This window comes from Podarcis filfolensis (genome assembly GCF_964270895.1).
Source record: "Podarcis filfolensis genome assembly, chromosome: 14".
Classification (NCBI taxonomy): Eukaryota; Metazoa; Chordata; class Lepidosauria; order Squamata; family Lacertidae; genus Podarcis; species Podarcis filfolensis.
Genome location: NC_139616.1, coordinates 47868560 through 47885672, shown reverse-complemented (window position 1 = coordinate 47885672; position 17113 = coordinate 47868560). Strand labels below are relative to the sequence as shown.

At 47.5% G+C, this 17113-nt stretch overlaps 1 protein-coding gene across 2 annotated transcripts in view; it reads left to right on the top strand.

Annotated features, from left to right (window-relative positions):
• Nucleotides 1–15489, top strand: part of MICALL2 (MICAL like 2) — a 52333-nt gene extending 36844 nt beyond the window's left edge. Inside the window, exons 11-17 of one of the 2 annotated variants that reach the window (XM_083585650.1) lie at nt 1828–1892; nt 2837–2960; nt 4821–4911; nt 6063–6136; nt 7888–8002; nt 10909–10955; nt 12698–15489. In XM_083585650.1, the coding sequence (XP_083441776.1) occupies nt 1828–1892; nt 2837–2960; nt 4821–4911; nt 6063–6136; nt 7888–8002; nt 10909–10955; nt 12698–12777 (596 nt within the window). In that variant the 3' untranslated portion in view covers nt 12778–15489. The remainder of the gene's footprint in view (nt 1–1827; nt 1893–2836; nt 2961–4820; nt 4912–6062; nt 6137–7887; nt 8003–10908; nt 10956–12697) is intronic. The other variant, XM_083585651.1, reaches the window with a different exon arrangement.
• Nucleotides 15490–17113: the final 1624 nt, after the last annotated feature.

The following is a 17113-nucleotide window of genomic DNA, read 5'->3' as shown; positions in this document are numbered from 1 at the left end:
GTGGGCCAAATGTCGTCTCTGTTGGGATACTGCCAGGGAGATAAAGCCCATCATGGCCCCCACGTCGCCTCCGGACGTCCATCGACCTCCCGTAGATACAGTATCAGCAATTAGCGACACGAGCTCCAGAAAATAGCTTGCCACATTCTAGAACTGATACACGCTCTATCAGCAGATAATGCGCAGCGAAAGATGCACGCAGGAGAGCATTTTTCCAAGTTTATTCAGCGTTGGTCAGAACAAAGAAAAAACATGACTGCCTGCTTCAGTCTGCTCAGGCACAGAGTGAAACAAAAGCATAGACACAACAGAAACATCCTGTGAACAGGAAATACGCAGACTCTGTGACTCACAAAGCCTGCTCCCTTTTCAGGTGGAACGGAAATATCCTAACAGTCTCCAGGACTCCTTTATATGGCTCTTGGTGTCATGGAATTCTACTCAATATTGATCCAGAGTAGATTCCAATGTATAGTTAGCAGAGAAACCACTTTAACACGTTGCAGGATTCCCCAAAAATAGACCAGAGGCAATTTAGGGAAGTTTTTAATGTTTGAAGTTTTATTCTGTTTTTAGTGTTCTGTTGGGAGCCGCCCAGAGTGGCTGGGGAAACCCAGGCAGATGGGCAGGGTATACATAATAAAATTATTATTATTATATTATTAATATTAGTATTTCATCCAGCAGAGCTTTATTGCTACTAAAGGCAAATGAGCATAATAGTCACAAATCCAATACATTCAGGATTGGCCCTGTCCATAAGAAATCCAGACATAACTTAAACTTACAATAACTTATAATAAGTCTAAACCTTAACACTATATACAGAACACCACACCAGAAGGAAAAAAGAGATAGAAAGAGAAAGTGAAACCCAGGCTCCTTCTGGCCTTTTATAGTCAGCATGACCTTGACAGAAAGACAGGACTAGTTTAAGCCAGCTGTACTCAGCTTCTCTGAAGGAATAACCCACACAGAGAGGCTTCCAGAACCCTCTTGAATTAAGTAGAATAGCAAAGATCTCTACACATCAGATCAATACTTTCTGTACTAAGAAATGCAAACTGACGCTTAGGGCCAGTGGAGTCTTTCCCAGCCTTACCAAGAGACTCCAGATATTGCACCCTCTGCATGCTAACTGAGATACAGTGGTGCCTTGGTTCTCAAACGCCTTGGTTCTCAAACGCAACGGAAGTTACGGTTTTCGAACATTTTTCAGAAGCCAAACGTCTGATGCAGCTGTCAACTATTGTTTCCAGGGCACCTGCACCAATCAGAAGCTGCCCCTTGGTTTTCAAACATTTCGGAAGTCAAACGGACTTCCGGAACAGATTAAGTTTGGCACTTTTGTTTTTGCTATTTATTTTGCGGTTTTGCGGTGTTTTCGGTTCCTTTGTTTTTGTGACTGTGTGGAACCCAATTCAGCTGCTGATGGATTGATTGTGTGACTATGGAAATGGATAAAAGTCCCCCATCCAAACAACGACTATCATCAGTACAGGGAAGAAATTTTTAAAATTCATAATAAAATTCATGTTCAATGGCTGTTTTAGGGGTTGTTTTTAAAAGTCTGGAGCGGATTCATCCGTTTTGCATTACTTTCTATTGGAAAGCACACCTTGGTTTTGGAACGCTTTGGTTTTGGAACAGACTTCCGGAACGGATTAAGTTTGAGAACCAAGGTACTACTGTACAGCCCTGCAGTTCTGCATTTCCTTACCTGGTAGCAAGCCCTATTGAACGTGGTGGGGCTTGCTTCTGAGTAGAGATGAACTGGGTGGTGTTGCCCGTCCGTGTAAGAGGCTTTCCTTTTTCCTCTCTTCCCAGTGAGGCCGTCTCCTCCTAGAGTCCTCCAGAAGTCTCCGACTGGTCGAGCGCTGTCTCCTTCAAAGGTATGGCCAGGAGTGTAGAAAGGCAGTTTTGTTCAGGGGTGGGGAGGCCTCTATCTCTCATCCAGGAGCAGCAGGACTCTGAATCCCATCTGCACCTGCCGGCATGGCCAGCGGTCATGGGTGATGGAGTCTACCAGCAGGTCTTCTGCAGGCATCCCATCTCTGATGTTAGGGGTGAAGAGGCTCAGATTTGCTCAAGGCCATTGGTGTGGGGCAATATTCTGTTTCTCTCTCTCTCTCTCATATATATATATATAATTAGTTTTTTAACATATCATTTTCAACAATTATTAAACATACTTTTATATCTTATACAACTTTTTTGACTTCCATCAATCACATCTGAAAATTTTCCAATCTTTTCACTTAATTTACATTTCTTACTTTCACTATTACATTTAAATATCATAACTTATGTCCCTCTTCTTTCTCTTCTTTGCAATATTTCATATATTTCTCCTTACAAAACTTCTTGTAGTCCTACTAGCGTAATTTGTTGATTACAGTTGCTCTTCAAATAGTTTGTATATTTCTTCCAATCTTCTGTAAATCTCTGGTCCCGCAGGTTTTGAATCCTTCCTGTCATTTTATCCAATTCTGCGTAGTCCATTAATTTTGTCGGCCATTCTTCTTTCGTCGGTACCGTTTCTCAGCCCGACGTGCCTCGCAGGGTCGTTGTGCGGAACAGAAGGTGGCGGACTCTCCTTTACTGGAGGTTTTTGAACACAGGACAGGCGGCCAACTGCCAGGGATTCTTGAGCTGTGATTCTTGCAGGGGTTGGTCTAGATTTCCCTTGGGGGTCCCTTACAGTTCTGCAATTCTGCGAGAATAATGTGGAGGAAGAGAACCGGATGATTGTGCTCCGAGGTCCCTCCTTAACGGTAAGGATTATATTGTCGTATGGCGTGCATGATAAAGTACGGCTATTTTTTTCCCATTTCAGCGCCGCCCAGACTATATCCCCGAGGAGGAAATCCAGAAGGAAGTCCGGCAGATCGAGAAGGATTTGGACAAGTTGGAGCTCAAAGGGGTGGAAATGGAGAAGCAGCTGAGGAACTGCGAGGGAGGTGAGGCGGGTCCAGTTGTCTTCGGGGCGGAGAGGCGACTGCGGTCCCCCGCTGTGGGATTACTTATTCTTAATATGGGATACAGTGGTACCTTGGTTGTGAGTCGAGGACCCTCCACCCTCATAGGATTATAATAAGACACAAAGACACATTGTTTTTGGTTAATGGGCAAAATAAGGCCACAACTCTATTGGTTACATCATGTGAGTAGTATTGAATCATAGAATCATAGAATCATAGAGTTGGAAGAGACCACAAGGGCCATCGAGTCCAACCCCCTGCCAAGCAGGAAACACCATCAGAGCACTCCTGACATATGGTTGTCAAGCCTCTGCTTAAAGACCTCCAAAGAAGGAGACTCCACCACACTCCTTGGCAGCAAATTCCACTGTCGAACAGCTCTTACTGTCAGGAAGTTCTTCCTAATGTTTAGGTGGAATCTTCTTTCTTGTAGTTTGGATCCATTGCTCCGTGTCCGCTTCTCTGGAGCAGCAGAAAACAACCTTTCTCCCTCCTCTATGTGACATCCTTTTATATATTTGAACATGGCTATCATATCACCCCTTAACCTCCTCTTCTCCAGGCTAAACATGCCCAGCTCCCTTAGCCGTTCCTCATAAGGCATCGTTTCCAGGCCTTTGACCATTTTGGTTGCCCTCCTCTGGACACGTTCCAGTTTGTCAGTGTCCTTCTTGAACAGTGGTGCCCGGAACTGGACACAGTACTCCAGGTGAGGTCTGACCAGAGGTCTGACCAGATACAGTGGCACTATTACTTCCCTTGATCTAGATGCTATACTCCTATTGATGCAGCCCAGAATTGCATTGGCTTTTTTAGCTTAGGCATTGAATGAAACAGCAATACAAGACTCCACGGGAGTCACATCAGGGTTATCAACCAATGGGAGGAGCTTGTTGATGCAAATACAACTGGAAGCTCCCCCATGACATCACCGGGGGTCGTGCCACGGCCCTAGCCACCAGCAGGGCATTGGACAGGATCCACGACCACCGGATTCCTTTAACGGAATACCCAAAAGAGGAGGGGTAGATCATGGGCATACCCAATCCTCCAGCACAGTACACATATTCCAATGCCTAACCGCCAATACCAGAAAGTTGTGACGAACTGCTACGAGGTAGGCGGAAAAACCAAGAGGCTGGTGTCAATTTGCCAAATAGATAAAAGAAGACCTACCAGACCCCTTGGTCAACCAAGGCAACCAACCGAAGTCCATAGCAAGGTCAATTTGCAGAGGAAACTGACCTAAAGGGAGGGAGGGAGGGCGGGAGATCCGACGCGAGCAGCAACAGACTGGGGACACAGCGCTGCCGCGGCTGCTTAAATGCAGCTAACCCCGCCCACCAGCCAGCCCTATTGGCCGGCTGAAGGGCTTGGTCGCAGCAGCGGGGCAAATCAGGAGCAGGGAGCCGAATAAGCCTGTACAATGCTGTACAATGTTTATTGCTTTCATTTTATGGATCAATGGTCTCATTTGATAGTAAAATTCATGTTCCATGGCTGTTTTAGGGGCTGTTTTAAAGTCTGGAATGGATTAATCCGTTTTGCATTGCTGTCCATGGGAAAGCATGCCTTGGTTTTGGAACGCTTTAGTTTTGGAACGGACTTGCGGAACGGATTAAGTTTAAGAACCAAGGCATCACTGTATATGAAATGTTGAAGCTTTTCCTTCAGGACGCTGCCCATGGTTTGCTTGGCGGGGTCCGAGATGTCTCCCCCATTCAAGCCCCAATTAGCTTAGTTCTAAGATTTCTATATTCCCGGAAGTCAGAGTTTGTCAAACCTCTGACAGCCTCCGAAACGAAGAGCTCAGAGGTTTCTTTGGTCTTGTGTGTGCAGATGAGAGCGAGGATGCCCTGATGGTGGAATGGTTCAAGCTGATCCACGAGAAACAGCTGCTGCTGCGGCGGGAGTCTGAGCTGATGCACAAGTAAGTGAAACCGGAGAATTGCAGAATCGTGGAGGGGCACCCAGGGGGCCGTCAGGAGTTCAGCCTACACTCGAGTAGGACCCTGGCAGAGACACATGCCTGACTGGCATGTTCACTCCCTCCTGGTCGATCGTTCGGGAACTTCATAAGCTTTCTTCGGCCCGAACATCACAGCGACCGATGCCAACCGACACCGGCACACTTAGGGATCCGCAGAGTTTGCGCAGCTTGCTTAACAGACCTCAGCAACTCAGCATTTTGGCTAATCTACTTTATTTACATATAAACACACACGGAGCACTGCAACATGGCTCCCTCTCTCTCTAGCATCAAGCAGTAAAGAGAAAATGAACAAAGGACAGTAGTCCCACTTCACAGAACACAGTAACACAAATATCCTGTCTTCATCACTTCCCACTTTGCGGAGTCAAAACATATACCGTCATGTGATAGACAACAATCCCATGACTGCAATCACAGAGCAGGAATTCTAACAGGGTCATCCAGTCCAGCCCCCTGCAATGCAGGATCGCAGCTAAGGTCTGGAAAAGTTTGCCCATTTCTCAGCGGGGGCGGGGTGTGTGTGTGTTATGGGAAAGTGGCTGCAAAGATGGTATTCGGCCTGTCAGATGATATCCTCCCCTCTGCTGGATTTTTGAAATCTGGCAGATTATTTATGTGTTTATAACCGTATTCACATACCGCTCTTTACTAAATAAATGAAAACAAGAAGGATCGGAGTGGCTTAGAACAATTTCACATTAAAAACCATACAATGGAAAGCACAAAAAGAAGTTTAAAGAGCCATCGTGCTGTTAGTGGCTTAAGTGTTGGACTAGGACCAGGAAGAGACCGGGTTCAAATCCTCCCATCAGTCATGGAGGGACTCACTTTGGGGGCCAGTCTCTGCCTCTCAGCCTAACCCACCTCACAGGGTTGCTGTGAGGATAAAATGAGGAGGGGGAGAACTTGAGGAACTTGAAGGGGAGGGGGATGCTAGGTGACACAGATAGGGTGCAAGAGAGTCAAAATGGGAAGGTGGAAAATAGTCATACCATGGGCAAAATTTCTTGATCGTGGCCAAGTTGTTTTGATGCTTGATATCATTTCTCGCTAACCTTCCTCCCCCTCCTTTCTTTGGAAACCGACAGGATGAACCAACAGAAGCTGGAGGAAAAGCAGTGGGACATCGAGAGCGAGCTAAGGAGCCTCATGAGCAAATCTGGTGGGTCCTCCGCCTTTCTCTAGAGACTCTTTTTAAAGAAAGTGTTTCCCCCTCCCCTTTCCCTTTGCTCTGATCCAGTACAGGTGACTCGCGTCTTGTGCTGCTTTCACTTTGTGCAGGTGAAAAATACATACATACGTACATACATACATACATACATACATACATCTTCTTCTTCTTTGGCGATCACTCGTAGCCAAGTAAAATTGTCTTCCATCAACACAATCTTAACAATGAGTCCGTAAGTGACTGTGGAGGCCAATTCTGGATCCACACGTCCTTCCATAATGGAGACATAGGTTTCCGGGCGGGGGTTGATCATGGTGAGGGTTTGCCAAATGTGCCTTCCTCTTAGAACATTTCTCCCTTGCGTTCTGAGTTCGAGTGTCTTCAAAGCCCACAAGACCTTTGGTAAAGGCTGTTCTCCAACTGGAGCGCTCGCAGGCCAGTTTTTCCCAACTGTCGATATTTATTCTACATTTTTTAAGATTTGCCTTGAGACAGTCTTTAAACCTCTTTTGTTGACCACCAGCATTACGCTTTCCATTTTTAAGTTTGGAATAGCGTAGTTGCTTTGGAAGACGATCATCAGGCATCCACACAACAGGACCAGTCCAATGAAGTTGATGTTGAAGAATCAGTGCTTCAACACTGGTGATCTTTGCTTCTTCCAGTACACAGGCATTAGTTCACCTGTCTTCCCAAGTGATATGTAAGATTTTTTGGAAACACCATTGATGGAATCTTTTGAGGAGTTGGAGATGGCGTTTATAAGTGGTCCATGTTTCAGAAGCATATAGTAAGGTTGGTAGTACAATAGCTTTGTAAGCAAGCGTTTTGGCTTCCCTGCGAATGTCCTGGTCCTCAAACATGAAAGCGGCACTCACAGAGCTCAGGCAAAACATACGTACACGGAGAGCAGGGGAACCAAAGCCTCATGGAAGCTACAAGTTGCCTGCACATTTTGCCAGGAACACCAGGTCCACTGTCCCTCAGACATTGTGGGGCGCCAGAATATATTTTTTGGGGGGAAATGAACAAATTCCTATGCCCCACAAATAACCCAGAGATGCATTTTAAATAAAAGGACACATTCCACTCATGTAAAAACATGCTGATTCCCGGACTGTCTGCAGGCCAGATTTAGAAGGCGATTGGGCCGGATCCGGCCCCCGGGCCTTAGGTTGCCTACCCATGTTATAATGTCTTGGGACCTTGGGGTCAAGGAAGGTGATCAATTTATTATAAATTTATTATTTATTACAACTGATTTATTAACCTCCTTCTAAAGCACCATCTCAAGGCGATTTACACATAAGGTAAAAAAAAAAAATTAAAGTTCAAACACAGCAGCAGCAAATGCATTTAAAACATGACTGGAACTCGTAACAAGCGGACACTCATGGTAGAGATCTACTGGGTGAATAAGGGGCAAGACTGTCAGCGGCTTGCTCTGTACTCCCATGTCTTCCTCTATTCCTTCCCAGCTTCATCTCATTCTGTTCCCTTCGCCACTCCTCTGATGGAAGGAGCATTCATCCTTTCAGTTTTCTTTTCCGTTCTCCTGCCGTCACTGTCGCCACTCGAATCCAGGACACGGGGACGGACTTTCACATGCCTTCCCTCTTGGCAAGCCCTGTCAGCCACCTCCCCACCACCACTGCCACTGCCCCACTCACAGCTGTGTGGATATTTCATGAGCCAATTAATGGTAATGGCCTGTCCCGTTTTCCCTTCCCCCTGATGCTCAGAGTTCTCGAAGACGCCCAGGGAGAAGGCCCGCGAGGAGGAGCTGCTGGCGTTGTATGTAGCCACGGTCAACGACCGGAATAAAATCGTGGAGGACCTGGATGAAGATCGACTCAGGTGTGCAAAGGCCTTTCAGGCGGGGGATGGGGAGAAGGTCGTGGTCGTGCATTGCCTTGACTCTGTTGCCTATCCCTCACCATCCTGGAAAAAAAGGACAAGTGAGGTACTGTAGGGTTATGTCCTGGACCCGTTGTTGTTCAACTGTCAGACTTCAGGGAATCGGCTTTCTCCCTGCCCGCTGCCCACCCGGCAGCAGATAAGTAGAACAAAGGGAAAGGAGCCTTCTTACCAGTTAGAAACTTTAAGGATCACAGCGAGAGAACAAAGGACCCATCTCCTAGAATGGCGGTGCTCCCATTTAAGGATTACACCCCCTTAATCTACAGGCAGCAGATAAGCAGAACAAAGGAAAAGGAGTCTTCTTACCAGTTAGAAACTTCAACGACCACAGTGAGAGAACAAATAACCCATCTCCTAGAATGGTGGTGCTCCCATTTAAGGATTACACCCCCTTAATCTACATCACTCCTATGTCTTGTAATCTGAGTTTGTCCCCTCTGCTTTCTGTTCTGCCACTGTCTCAGCCCTTCTTGACCTTGGGGACAGCAGATGAATGCTTTCCAGAGACAGTGAATCTGTTAACCCTCTCTCTTCCAGTGTCTCTTCTCCTAGCTGTTCCCCATCCAGTATTTCCCAGCTTCTGCCTTCTGAACTATGTCCCTCTGCAAGCCACTGTTCCAAATCCATACTGCCCTCCTGCTCCTGGGGAGAATCAGGATCCTGATCAGGGCGAGGGGGAGGCTCCCACCATTCTTCCTCAGTGCCGCCCTCCTCTGCACGGTCCCTGACATCAACGTCTTTGTAAGGAATGAAGGGGATGATCATCAAATTTGCAGATGGCCCCAAACTGCGAGGGGTAGCTAATGCCGCAGAAGACAGAATCCGAATTCCAAATGGCTGTAACAAATTACACAATGGGAATCACGGTGATTGGCGCAGAGTCGTCCGTGTTCTGCAACGTAACCGTATGCAAAGAGAGCAAGTAGATGCATGGCTTGGTTTGCATAATATGTGCCAGCTGCAAAAACCGACTTTTATTGGCACAGAAAAGTTGTTGACCTTAAGGACAGGTGAGGCAGTGGAATAATAATCATCATCATCATCATCATCATCATCATTTATTATTTGTACCCCGCCCATCTGGCTGGGTTTCCCCAGCCACTCTGGGTGGCTTCCACAGAGACCAAAAATACACTAAAATGTCACACATTAAAAACTTCCCTGAACAGGGCTGCCTTAAAATGTCTTCTGAATGTCAGGTAGTTGTTTATCTCTTTGATATCTGACGGGAGGGCATTCCACAAGGCGGGCGCCACTACCGAGAAGGCCCTCTGCCTGGTTCCCTGTAGCTTTGCTTCTCGCAATGAGGGAACCACCAGAAGGCCCTTGGAGCTGGACCTCAGCGTCCAGGCAGAATGATGGGGGAGGAGACGCTCCTTCAGGTATACTGGGCCAAGGCCGTTTAGGGCTATAAAGGTCAGCACCAACACTTTGAATTGTGCTCGGAAACATACTGGGAGCCAATGTAGGTCTTTCAAGACCGGTGTTATGTGGTCTCGGTGGCCACTCCCAGTTACCAGTCTAGCTGCCGCATTCTGGATTAGTTGTAGAAGAAGACCCCTGGAGGGGCACTGCCAGTCAGTGAAGACAGAACTGAGTTAGATATGGCCCCAGGACTCAGTGCAAGGCGTCTTGCAGTCCTAAGGGAGATGCCTTTCACATGTAAGAAGGCAGGAACTGAACTCGGGGCCTTTGCCATGCGAAGGTGATGCTCTGCTGCTGAACTCAGACCCCTCCCATCCTCTCCAGTCTTGGCGCTTCAGGGCTCTGTTGGTTCCTCCCTTCCCTGTGTAGGAGTGGAAAAGGCTGCAAAGTTGGGCTGGCTGGCTCTTCTTTCCGTTTTTGCCTCCCTGTTCCTGGTTTTCCTGTTTCTCAAGAGGAAGCCCCTTCAGGAAAAGGAGGCAGGACTTCTTAATAGAGGGCCCTGCGTTGAGGAAGCCCTCTTTGGCCTCAGCGTTTTCTGAGAACGGCCAACAAGCTCCCACGGTGGGTCTTTACTGGCTCCTTCTGCCAATCGAGGTTCATAGGGTCCGGCTCCTTGGCAAGCCTTTTGGAGTAATTAGGAACCGTCTTAGTTTCTGGCTGCTGTTTCCTTGTCGGTCCAGGTCTTTTCGCTCCAAGCTCTGAAAGGACTTGCTGACTAGGCAGGTGGGGAAGAGACTGCATTGCCAGCCTGGTATTTCTCTCCCCTGCTGCCCCCCAACCCCCCAAAAACTTTCTGTGAACCAAATCAAAACTTTGCTGAGTTAAACCGAAGGGCTTGCTTCAATTGAAAAAGACTTGCAAATGAGTGTCAGGGAGGAGGCGAGGGTCCCTGCTGGGTCTTCTTGAGTCTCTGCTCGCCTCTTTGGATGAATGAGCAGAACAGGAACTCCTGCAGGACGACAACAGGCAGCCTCCTCTGGGAAACAAATCATCCTGTGCCTTCGATAGAAGAATGATCTGATGATTTGCGCCACAGAGACATGGCAGAATTAGCCAATCCCGGCAACAGTTGATTGGAAAGAGGCACGACTGCTGTAGGGAATCATGCAGAGAGGCGGTAGACAACCTCCTCTTTGCCCCCTGCCTCCTTGATTAGTTTTTTGAGGAGATGGCTTGCTTGATAGAAACGGGGGAGAGGGAAGGAGCTGAAAGGGTAGAATGCGCTCTGCTCCTTTGAAAGGTAGGGTCTGGCTTGGCTGAGCTGAGCCAAGGGTCATTCCTGACCTTTATGAAGCCAAGAGTCCTCATCTATCTAAGTTGCATAGTTCAGTGCGCTGTTCTCCATAGCGTTCCAGCTGCTGAAACATCTGGAGTGCATTCTCCCCCCCCCCTTCAACTGTCTGTCTTTCCTTCCTCAGGGAAATTGAAGAAGATGAAGTGATAGCGGCCATGATCCAGAAGCTTGGTAAGCCTGATCTGCGATATTTGGGGGGGGGAGGGGGGTAAGACCAGATGTGCTGGGTCAGATCTGGACCACATTCACAACACACATTTAAAGCAATATCAATCAGTCATTTTATCTGCATGCTGCCTTTCCAAAGTTCAAACCATGCTCAAGGCGCAGCTTACAACATATATATATAATCACATAACTACACACAAAGCAAAAGTAGTCATGACCGATAAACAAAGCATCATCAAAAGGTACACAGCCTGCTTAAACGATCTCCACATAAATCGTGAGATCCAAAAGAAAGATGCAAAAACTTCCTGCAACAACTTACCCGAAGCAATACAGTGGACGCTCGGGTGGCGAACGTGATCCATGCAGGAGGCACGTTCGCAACCTGCAGCGCCACGTCTGCGGATGCGCGGGTTGCAATTCGACGCTTCTGCGCATGCGCAAAGCACGATTTAGCACTTCTGCGCATGCGCGATCGCCAAAACCCAGAAGTAACCCGTTCCAATACTTCTGGGTTTCGGTGCGTCTGTAACCCAAAAACACGCAACCTGAAGCGTCTGTAACCCGAGGTATGACTGTAATCTGTTTGGCAGCCTCAGCTTTTGCAGCTGGAGTCAGTCCGGGCCCTAGGAGGAAACTAGACCAATAGAAGCCCAGATGCTACAGTGGTGCCCCGCAAGACGAACGCCTCGCAAGATGAAAAACCCGCTAGACGAAAGGGTTTTCCTTTTTTCGATGCGCTTCGCAAGACGAATTTCCCTATGGGCTTCCTTCGCAAGACGAAAGCCCATAGGGAAATCTCCAGGACAGCGGGGAAGCGCAGCGCGTCTTCCCCACTGTCCTCGGACCTCCTCCGAAGGCTGGCGGTGGGGCGGAGAGACCTCCTCCCGCCGCCAGCCTTCGGAAGGCTCCTCCGAAGGCTGGCGGTGGGGCGGAGAGACCTTCTCCCCGCACCAGCCTTCGGATGGCTGTCCTGAAGACTTGCGGTGGGAGGAGGGTTTTCCTTCCCACCGCCAACATTCAGAATGCTGTTCTGAATGTTGGCGGTGGGGAGGAAAAACCCTCCTTCCACCGCAAGCCCCGGGAACAGAGGAGAAGCGCTGCGCGCCTTCCCCTCTGTTCCCGTACCTGTCCTGAAGGCTTGCGGTGGGGAGAAAAGCCCTTCTCCGCACCGCCAGCCTGGCAGGCGGTCTCCATAGGAACGCATTAATTGATTTTCAATGCATTCCTATGGGAAACCGTGCTTCGCAAGACGAAAAACTCGCAAGAAGAAAAAACTTGCGGAACGAATTAATTTCGTCTTGCGAGGCACCACTGTACTCTCCACGTGGTGTTGTTGGACTCCATCTCTCATCAGCCCCCAGCCAGGGATGATGGGAGTTGTAGCAGGCACCATGCAGCCTGTCTCTCCCATAGATAACAACCTTCCTGGTCTGAGGAGTCGGGTGATCTTGGGAAAACAGTCTTGAGCCCTATCCTGCATTTACACTCCATAATCTGTCACACCCCTTGATTGCAACCGCATCTGCACTCTTGTTCAGTTATGCAAAGGTGCGTACAGTGGTACCTCGGGTTAAGAACTTAATTCGTTCCGGAGGTCCGTTCTTAACTTGAAACTGTTCTTAACCCGAAGCACCACTTTAGCTAATGGGGCCTCCCGCTGCCACTGCACGATTTCTGTTCTCATCCTGAAGCAAAGTTCTTAACCCGAGGTACCACTGTATTGTTTTTCTCTCCCTCTGTAGATGTGCCCCGTAACACCCAGGAAAGTGAAAAGAAGAAAACGAAATTCGGCTTATTCCATATGTTGAAGATAAAGAACTAGGGGGAAGAGTGAAGTATCTTTGGAGAGACGGAGAGTCCTTTTTTCTGTCGGTGATGGAGTAGCCATTCCGTTTCTGTTTTCTGCTTTGGGAGAGCAAAGGCCATTTGGCCAAAAAAAAGAAAAGAAAAAAGAAAAGAGGAAGCTGAAGAATGGAACAAGGGGTTTATTCAAAACCTGAAAAATGGACAGTCAGGGATGGAGTGTCCCTGGTCCAGATCCGCAAACTGAGCAGGCCTTGAAAGCCAACTTGATGGACTCATTGGCATCATTTGGAGAGCAAATGTGATCATTGGCTGGTGTTTCTCTGTACACTAGTCTGTCTGGAGAATCCTAGTCCAGCCTAGAGCAATTCAGGAACTCTGTTTAGGACCAGTTTCTCCCTCCTCTGCTACCAAGAGAGTACAGTGGTGCCTTGGTTCTCAATCTTAATCCGTTCCGGAAGTTCGTTCCAAAACCAAAGCATTCCAAAACCAAGGCGCACTTTCCCAAAGAAAGTAATGCAGAACGGCTTAATCCGTTCCAGACGTTTAAAAACAACCTCTAAAACAGCAATTTAACATAAATTTTACTATCTAACGAGACTATTGATTCATAAAATGAAAGCAATAAACAATGTACTGCAGTCACACAATCAATCAATCAATATCAGTAGCTGAACTGAGTTCCACACAGTCACAAAACAAAAAAGCCGCAAAAACAAAAACCCTAATAAATAGCAAAAACAGACAGACCTCAGTGTGGCACTCAAAACGAAAGCATAACACTCAAAATGGAGCACATCCGGCTTCCAGACTAAGTTTGCAAACTGGAGCACTTACTTCTGGGTTTGCAGTGTTTGAGTTCCAAGTTGTTTGAGTACCAAGGCGTTTGAGAACCAAGGTACCACTGTAACTGGGCATGGATGTAGAGCTGCCAGAAGCCTTATGGCTTCTGCAAAGAATTCTGGGAAGTGTAGTTTGTTAAGGGTGCCGAAGGATCTTAGGAGGCCCCTGTTCCCCTCTCAGGGCTACAATCAACAGGATTGCGAAACCACTCTGAGGCCATGTTCATACCACACATTTAAAGCACTATCTTACCTCTTTAAACAGCCGTGGCTTCCCCCAAAGGATTATGGGAGCTGTGGGTTTATTGAGGGGTGCTGAGTGTTCTTACGAGGCGCCCCCACTACATTTCCCAGAGTGGTTCAACAGCGGTCACCATACATTTAAAACACTGTCATAGACCCTTAAATTTTTAAGCTTCCCCCAAAGAATTCTGGGCATTGTAGTTCAGGATGCTGGGAGCCCGTCCCAGAACTACAGTTCCAAGACTTCCCTGGGAAGAGGGAGACACTCTGGGAATTGTAGCTCTGGGAGTGGCAGTGCCAGATTTATGTATAAGCTAAACAAGCTATAGCTTAGGGCCCGCCAGTCTCTTGGGCCCCCAAAAAATTAAAGGAAAAAAACTGGATGCACATTTCCAAAATATAAGATAAAAACAAATAAAATAAAACCTACATCCAGCAACAGTGTTTTATATTGTGTAGGCTCCTATGGTGTAAGTCATGGGCCCCGCCTGCTAGCCTGCTCCCTAAAATATCACTGGTTTGCTCATTTCTATATATAGGGTGCCTACATTCTGCATGGACCGTTTGCATGGCAACCTGGGTAAATGGCTTGACATACCTATTAAAGGTAAAGGTATCCCTGACCGTTAGGTCCAGTCATGGATGACTCTGAGGTTGTGCGCTCGTCTTACTCTATAGGCCAAGGGAGCTGGCGTTTGCCCGCAGTTTTTCCGGGTCATGTGGCCAGCATGACTAAGCCGCTTCTGGCAAACCAGAGCAGCTCACGGAAACGCCGTTTACCTTCCCTCCAGAGCGGTACCTATTTATCTACTTGCACTTTGACGTGCTTTCAAACTGCTAGGTGGGCAGGAGCTGGGACCGAGCAACGGGAGCTCACCCTGTTGCGGGGATTCGAACCGCCGACCTTCTGATCGGCAAGCCCTAGGCTCTGTGGTTTAGACCACAGCGCCACCCGTGTCCCATAAGATACCTATCAGGTCCATAAATTACCATGTAGCATATATTCAGCACAAAAAACAGCGACGATTTGTTGTTGACAAAGGACAGCTGGACATATAAAGGGCCCCATTACCTTCAGTAGCTTAGGGCCACATCAAACCTAAATCCGGCCCTGGGGAGGGGAATAGAAGCCCCCTGACAACTCTCGGCACCCCCAGCAAACCACACAGTTCCCAAAATTCCTGGGGGGGGGAGCCTTGGCTGTTTTTAATACCCTGTCCTTACGCAAGACCCCTTCATGTGTTGAGCAGAGAGGAGGGTGGCTTTAACTGGGGGGGGGGGCGCTGCTGAATTGGGCTTGGCTATGCATACCAGGCGCAGAGCACCCATATAGAAGCAGCTCCCACCACCCCACCAGTTAGAACGGGAAGGGGGCCTGCTTGTTGGACTAGATGACCTTTGGGGTCCCTTTCAATTCCACAATTCTATGATTCTGTGTGTGGGGAGACCAACTCGCTGCGAACATTTCCTTCTAACCACTAGGTGGCAGCGCAGCTCTCAGCAAGCCGGTTTGCCCAAAGCATCACGGACCAGTTGACTTTTCCCTCTTTTCAAAATAAACCTCAGGAAGTTGTATTAAAGACAGAAGGGAGGGGTGGAAAAAACAAATAAGGGAAATTTGTTCTTTTCATATATATATATATATATATATATATATATATATATATATATGAACGACAACATCCAAACATGCGTGCCCGTGTAGCTAGCTGGTTGCTCCCGCAATAGACTTTCTTTTTGCACTTGTTTGTATTAAATCGAGAATGATTTAAACGGTGCCGGTTTATATAACGTGGCTTTGCTTTGGTGGCTCGGGGGAAGAAATGGCCTTTTCCCTCATCTGAATTTCACCTGGTGTTTATACTGGCAGCCAAGGGAGAGGACTTTGGGCAAGTAAATAATATTAATAAAAAAGGGGACAGGCGGATGTTGTTGTTTTTTTAAAGTGGGGGACCTTTGATTGTCCGTCTTTCTTTTTAAAAAGTAAGTGTGGCCAGTTCAGGTACGCTGCTGGAGGTGATGCCCTCATAATCCAGTTAAATATTTTGAATAGGACCACGTAGCATTTTTCATGGGAGTTTCCTGGCCTATTCTTAGCCACAGGAGCCTTCTCCAGATCAGGAGTTTGCAGATCTATTCCCTTTTTTTTTTTTTTTTTTTTGAGTGAGGTGGGTTGGGAATTGTGCAGAGTTAATTCTCAAAGGCATGTGAAAGGCTCCCATCTCCTTTTGACACCATGCCTTTAAAGTGCTGCGGGACCATTTCAAACAGTCATGGCTCCCCCCACCCCAGAGAATTCTCCATCAAATTTGTGCGTACGGAAATTGGGAGGATCATTTCAACCCATTTGTCCCAACAGTTTCTGAAATACTTTATTGTCACTTGTACAACTTGTATGCAGTGAGATTACACGAGCACCCTCACTCAGCTCTCTTAGTCTTAATTCCCCTCGTTTACTGACGCACACCCACCAAACCCGAAAGTCCGTTGCCCTGTTGTTATCTTTTCATTCAGCAGCCTAACAGCCCACGGATAGAAGCTGTTCTTTACCCTGTTGGTGCAACTAATCATGCTTCTATATCTTCTGCCCAAGGGCTGGAGATCAAGAAAGTGCCAGCCAGGGTGTGAATCATTCCTGAGAATTTTCCTCACAACGTTCTTCCGCAATGTCATCCAGCGGATTCACAGGACAGCCCATAATATCACCATTTGCAGAAGCAGAGCTTCTCCCCCTGTAAAAAAGGGTTTGGGAGGTTTTTTTGTGCCGTAGCTGCAAGGAGGGTCAGAAATTGTTGACTGCCCAAGTGCACTTTTGCAACTGGATAGAACCATGGTGGGGTGGGTGGGAGTGGGAATGCTGGACATGCCATAAAAACAGACGAAAATATTCAGAAGAGATTCTGCAAAGTGGCCTTATTCTTTGACAGGCATAGGCAACCTCGGCCCTCCAGATGATTTGGGACTACAACTCCCATGTTCCCTAGCTAGCAGGACCAGTGGTCAGGGATGATGGGAATTGTAGTCCCCAAACATCTGGAGGGCCATGGTTGCCTATGCCTGTTCTTTGAGGTGAGACAAGGGAAAATCTGGCATTTTCTCAGAAAAACAACTTTGGGGAAATTTTGACTCGGCAATAATATGATTTATTTGGGACTATTTAATGCCCCACCTCTCCGCCGCACACACGCCTTTAAAAAGCCATGGGAATTGATTGCAAAGCCCTCCAACATTTCTCCAGTGAAAATAGGGACATCCAGTGCTATTTTTCTA